At 35.7% G+C, this 6,305-nt stretch overlaps 2 protein-coding genes across 2 annotated transcripts; one reads left to right on the top strand and one right to left on the bottom strand.

Annotated features, from left to right (window-relative positions):
- Positions 1-1,927: 1,927 nt before the first annotated feature.
- Positions 1,928-5,024, bottom strand: LOC149637868 (sterile alpha motif domain-containing protein 3-like). The gene is made up of 7 exons (XM_089850751.1): positions 4,950-5,024; positions 3,700-3,894; positions 2,845-2,935; positions 2,618-2,794; positions 2,332-2,538; positions 2,090-2,261; positions 1,928-2,022 (listed from the first exon to the last, which is right to left on the bottom strand). The coding sequence occupies exons 1-7, from the start codon at positions 4,955-4,957 to the stop codon at positions 1,928-1,930; spliced, it is 945 nt and encodes a 314-aa protein (XP_089706877.1). The 5' UTR covers positions 4,958-5,024.
- A 52-nt stretch (positions 5,025-5,076) lies between these two features.
- Positions 5,077-5,912, top strand: LOC149637867 (uncharacterized). The gene is made up of 2 exons (XM_089850750.1): positions 5,077-5,096; positions 5,309-5,912. Exons 1-2 carry the CDS (start codon positions 5,077-5,079, stop codon positions 5,910-5,912), a joined length of 624 nt encoding a protein of 207 aa, XP_089706876.1.
- The last annotated feature ends 393 nt before the right edge of the window (positions 5,913-6,305 follow it).

Below are 6,305 nucleotides of genomic sequence, written 5' to 3'. Positions count from 1 at the left end.
GGTAATTTAAGTAGTTTACCGATAAATTACCATTTTAAAATTACGGTTAGATATAAATCGGTAATTTACACGGTATTTGCAATACAAAGTAATGGAAGTGTCATACTTATGAAACATATCATATGAACGTACGCTATAGCTAAATAAGATCAAATTGAATAAAACAGGCATATAAAACATACTTCTAATTTACGAAGGGAGACACATTTCACTACTTGATTTTCCCCCAATTTTTATGAATTATATTTTCTTTTAACTTTCTTCTGTTTAGCATAGCAACGTACAAGTGGTTAACAGAATTTGGCTCAAAATCCAAAACGATCCGGTGGCATCACTCTTGCCAAGTTGCCAATGGAAGTTCTGAATTCAAATGACATGATGTCAAAGGCTTTAAGACAAAACAATTACTTTATGATTAGGGATTAGTCTATTTTAACAAATGTTTTGAATGACCGCTCCAAGTCTCCAAAATCTTGTGGATTTAATATTACGCCCCTTAGCGATTTTGTTATTTTTAGCTTTCAATAGACATTTGCCATCAGATATTAAAGAAAACTTAACATTTTTGTGAGTTTTCACGCAGTTTTGAAAAATATTGAAATGGAGTATGCCTAATATTCAAGCGTTCTAAACAATGTATAATGTTTCCCAAATTTTGTTATATTTTATGATTACAGAGCCACTAATCTAGTTGATAATGGTATCTTGGCTGATGATGTTGAGAATAGGTAGGAAGACTTCGACCGTTTTCTTCAAAACTGGGAAGAAGATAATATTATCCGAATCGATGTGAGTAAATTGCTTGGAGTGTTCATTTTTTACTTCGCACTGTAAAAAATAATGGTTTATTTCCATTCCATTAATGGATATATCACTTTTGTCAGAAAACCGAACCCTATGTGGTTTAATTTTGAACCATCAGTGGTGTACGAGATGGATTGTTACTGCACCAGTAGCATTCCCTTCGTGGACGATATTTAAACCATGAACATTTCATAACGGATTAAGTATAAACCTTTATCAATCCATTCATGGATAATTTGTAAACCACTTCCACACCTTTGTTGGTTTCTAGTCAAACCATTATCATTCCTTAGGTGCTTAAGGTTTAAACCCTTACTATTCCTTATAGTCGTGTTTGCTAAACCATTAACATTCCATTCATGGATGAATTCTACACCGTTACCACACCATCACGGGTTTCTTGTCAAACCATTTTCACTCCAAAGGTGGATTAGGCTTAAACCCATACTATTCCTTATAGTCGTGTTTGCTAAACCATTAACATTCCGTTCATGCATGATTTCTACACCATTAACACACCCTCATGGGCTTCTTGTTAAACCCTTATCACTTCGAAGGTTGTGTAAACTTAAACCATCATTATTCTCCTGTCACCCCTTAACATTAAACAATCCTTTTGTAGTGTTAGCTTAAACCATTACTTTTCTCCTGTCATCCCATTAAGACTTCTTTTGTGGTTTAGGCTTAAGCCATTATTATAAATGTCATTCGTGGATTAGGGGCTTAAACAAAACAGTTATCATACACTTTAGGAAAATTTTATTGGTTCTTTATAAATCCAATAGTAGAATTTTGAAGATTTCATATAAACAATATTGGCTAAGTCACTTTCATTGTTCGATCATATTATTTAATTCCTTTGCAATGTTTTTCAAGTTTTTTTACAAAGCGATCGCATTTTGTGTAGGTCAAGCCCACTAAACATGACTCAAAAAAACTTAATGTTTTGAAGAGCGATCCAGGATACTGGATATTAAAAATCCAGAAACAAGCGAAAACAACAGTAACAGCGCTGATAAAATCGTGTACTTCTGTGATTTTAAAACCGTCCACAAAAATTTCATATTGTTCACTTGAAATCGCTTTAGCTCCACTATAGGCAATAATTGGCACTTTGGGCATTCTAGAGATGTCTTCGTTCTTTGAGAAAAAAAAACCTCTCGTGATTTTCTTTGAAGATACTAGGAATCAGAAGTGTGGAAAGGTAGCCTTTGATGCCTGAAATTTGTTATCATGTAAGATATTGGATTATAAACCCCCATATGTACATGTTAATATATATTACATTGCGTTGCTTCTGCATCTTTTTCTTTTTTGGCTTCACACATAATTTCTGATTTTAAATTTGTCACACCTTTTTTAGCCATATTCCAGATTTTGTCGGAGTATAGACTTAGATTCTCTTTGAGCTTCTCTTCTATGTTTATTTGAGTAATTCGTCGAAATTCCAAGTTAAGCTTCAAATGGAACTCGATTAAATTTTTCCATTTAATAAATTATATGAACTAATTAATCTATTTTACTTACTTGTCTTGCATTGAGAAGGGCAGGATATTCTTTAAAAATTTCAGGTACATTTTCAGATTGAATAATTTTCCTCCTATCTGCCATCGTTTTATCCATTTTGTTGTCAATTGAAACCCAATCGATGTCTTTTTTCTTCATTTCCGTTGCCATCACGGCTTTATGAGCTGAAATGCTCTCATCGTCTTCAAAACGTTCATGAGTGGAAGGCTATTGAAAAGTTATAATTTATATTATTCCCTTTCAATCAAATCAAAATATTAGTTGTAGATCATTCAATTTAAAGTACCTCAATTCGAATAACGTTTACTAGAGCATTAAGCTCAGAACTGGGCTGAACCGTGGGCTGCTGCACTTTGTAGGAATCTTTTCCATACTTCTTTTTGTAGTCTGCCACGATGTCTATGTGCTGCAGGCTCAATCTGAAGTGTTTAAATTTGGCTCTCAAAGCATTATACAACATCTCCTAAATTTTGCAATGTGAACTATGAATTTAAGAAAGTATAAATTAAATACCATCAAGCTTACATGCCCTTCTCCTGGTTGCCCTTTTAGATGGGGATATTCCAAAACCAGTTTCTTGGCCATATGCATGTGATTGGGATATCTATATATTTAAATTTGTGCAAAAATCAGTATCATAAAAGTCAAAAACCCGTGTTTTGCCTGATAAGAGAGCTATTTTAAAATCTTTCCACGCGCTTCCCTAACTATAATTAAAGGGTGACTGAAGGGGAAAAATCAAGTGATTTTTTATCGATTATATTATTAAAAATAATATTAAAAATAATATGTTTGCATAGTATAAAGTTCAGGAAATATATCTGATTTTTTTTTAAAAAATTCAAACGGATTCAGATTTCCGTATTTTTTAGTAATTGGAGTTAATCCCCCTTCCCACGACCAATCACTAGGCATACTCTATCACACGCAGTTAACAGATCGCAAATAGACCTCGGGATCCGAGAGTAAGCTCAATTAGGCCGAAAACCTTTTCCGTAATGTCAGCTTAAGTTTTGACTGTTTTACACTTTCGACTATGTTTTACATGAAAAACACATCTAATTGATTAATTTCTGGTTTTGACTTCCGATCACATAATTTCGAATATGTCAAAAAATATTAATTGCAAACGAATTCTCTGATGGCCAAGGCTTTAAGGCTCGTTTTCATTAGAGCGATTTGCGAGCGATTTTTGAGAAAACGATGTTATTATTAAGGTTTTTCCATGGATTCTAATAAAAAAAATCACTTGGTTTTTCTTTTTTTCCTCCCTTGAATGAAATTAACATGCTACACGTTCATTCGGTTCTCTACTAGCTCATTAGGTTATGTAATTATACTTATTTAACTCTTGAAAAGGTAACTTACAAACCAAATCTTTTAATGCAATCGCTGAACAAAATACTTCTTAATTCTTTATTCATGGTAGCTTTTTCCTTGGTTGAAAGAGAATCATAAGATTCTGCATTTTTGTAAATTTGTGGGAAATCAGGCAGCGTGTATTGCAAAGCAAACATAGTTGCAGAACACTCTCCAAAACTGTTAGGAAGATTATCGGCCACCCTATGGGAAATATTTACCAGATTAAATAAGTACCATATAATATTTTTTTTTACATATTGGAGGCCAATATCTTCTATAGGGAGTTTTTAACTTTACATGGAATTTAATCCGGTAAAAATTAAAAGGAAAGTATCACCCTAAAACTATTTAAAGGGATAGTGAAGCAGGCACACAAGCTATTTTTGATCGATTATGGCTGTTAAAATATCCATAAAAACATTAAAATCACTCACCAAATCGTTTTCGTTAATTACTAATTAACTGGCAAAGTTGTTATTTGAGCGCGCTAAGCCTAACGCGATTTTTAAACAAAATGGCGATATGGAGAATTGAAATGTCCGTGTCAAGTTTTGAAAGATTAAAATGTAAAAATATTTCATTTTTGTCTATCCTATAGAGGACTTTCAGTAAATGTTATCCATCCATAGGCTATAATACAGTCAAAGGCAGGGTCCTGAAATTACTATATAGAGCTTCGAATCTGTTTTCACGTGCAATCCTTAATTCCTGATTGATCACGGACATTTCAATTCTCCATATCGACATTTTGTTTAAAAATCGCGTTAGGCTTAGCGCGCTCAAATAACAACTTTGCCAATTAATTATAAATTAACGAAAACGATTTGGTGACTGATGTTAATGTTTTTATGGATATTTTAACAGCCTTAATTGATTATAAATAACTTGTTTGCCTGCTTCACTATCCTTTTAAATCTTTTGCGAGCCTCGTCAATATGAGCACGTGGCGAGGGGTTGGACATATGGCGTTTTCGTGGACGGGTATTTGAAATTAGAGAGATATTTTAGGATTTGAAAGCATTTTAGGATGTATTTTAAGATTTCCTTTCCAATTTGGTACCATTATTATAGAACAAATTTAGAGATTTTGGGATTTCGTCCGAAGTGTACGGGATTTTGGCTAGTGTCCGAACCAACGGAATGTGATGTTTTCTTACTTGGTATTAACCATTAGGTTACATTTCACTTACTCTGCCACAAGTCGCCATTGATACTTTTCAAACGTATGAAACAAATTACGATACAAATCAACTTACCATGACATCAATTGCTTTTCTTTTTGTGCCGAATCATTTTCTGTTTCCCCCCCACATGCGTTTTCCGATCTGGTTTCAATCTAATATCAGTTGAAAACTTCATATTAGCACATTTTTAGCACAATGAATGTTTACTTTTAAGCGCTGGTATTTTTTTAAAGCTGTATAAAAACGTTTGAACGTTTATCATATTCTATAAAACTTGCCATTATGTTTGTACTTTGATCGTTTTCTTCGTCCGCGAGATAAGAATCCCTAATTTTTTTTCCAGGTGGGCTAGGCGAATCTTCACTTAAACGCCTCTTCTTTAATACAAAGAAAAATCATTTCATAGCTTGGTAACACACGTCATGAATTAGTACTTCCTCCGTAGAAACACTAGCAACACCTAATGTCGCCCTACACCAGGAACCTTCGGTATTCCCCTTCGTGGACGCTTACTGCTCCCTCACATGTTATCTGGCGAGAACGGGTCTAGGACTGGATGCCTATAATCAACATGCCACTTCATCTCCGACGTTATTTCCAACCGGATACAAAGGATGTATTACCCATTTAGGCGCTACCCCAGAAGAACTTAGCGAGTTGTACGTAAAGAAAATCCTGAATCTTAAGGGCGTCCTGGGAACTGTAGGGGTTCCACCTCTGTTCTCCAAAGCATACGTAGAGGGCGACAGACTCGAGCAAGCCCTCAAACACGCTTTAGCTTTTTCAAAGATAAGGGCAATAGGAGCTATCGGCCTGGACTATTCCAGGCCTATTGATATTTGCCCTCACGCTATTCAACGGGTAGCTTTCCGTGACCAACTACAGATAGCCCATCACTATGGATACCCGGTACTGATACAGTGTCGGGATGGACGCCCATCTCAGGGAGCTTTCAAGGGATGCCTGGAAGAATTACAACGAAAACTGAGGAGTGATCACGTCATTGTGATGTTGAATTTTTCCGGGGACCTGTGATGGCAGCTAAGTTCATGGGAATCTTCCCGAAACTCTACGTGGCCATTTCTCCTATGATGCTCCACACGGGCCTTCCCCATCTGATCAGGGATATTCCCCTACATCGTCTCATTGCACAGTCTGGGGCCCCCAGGTTTAACAAAGACCGGAACCCACCTTCGGACACGCCTGTCCCGTCACCAGGATTAACCCTAGACGTCATCAAGTCCATAGCGGCCGTCAAACAGGAACCGGTAGCGGAAGTGGCAGCCACCATCTTGAATTCATGCCAAAGGATCTTCCGCTTCCCCGACTAGACCGACCGACAGGACACAAAAAAAAAGGAAAAACAAAAAAAATTATCTAGTTTTTTGTTATTATTGATAATACTATCTTCTGTTCTCCTTAATTTTC

This window comes from Phalangium opilio, unplaced genomic scaffold (genome assembly GCF_054372755.1).
Source record: "Phalangium opilio isolate 3A_F unplaced genomic scaffold, DU_Popi_V2 ptg000094l_1, whole genome shotgun sequence".
In the NCBI taxonomy this organism is placed as follows: domain Eukaryota; kingdom Metazoa; phylum Arthropoda; class Arachnida; order Opiliones; family Phalangiidae; genus Phalangium; species Phalangium opilio.
Note: the sequence above shows the minus strand (reverse complement) of the source record. Positions and strands in the feature narration are given on the sequence as shown.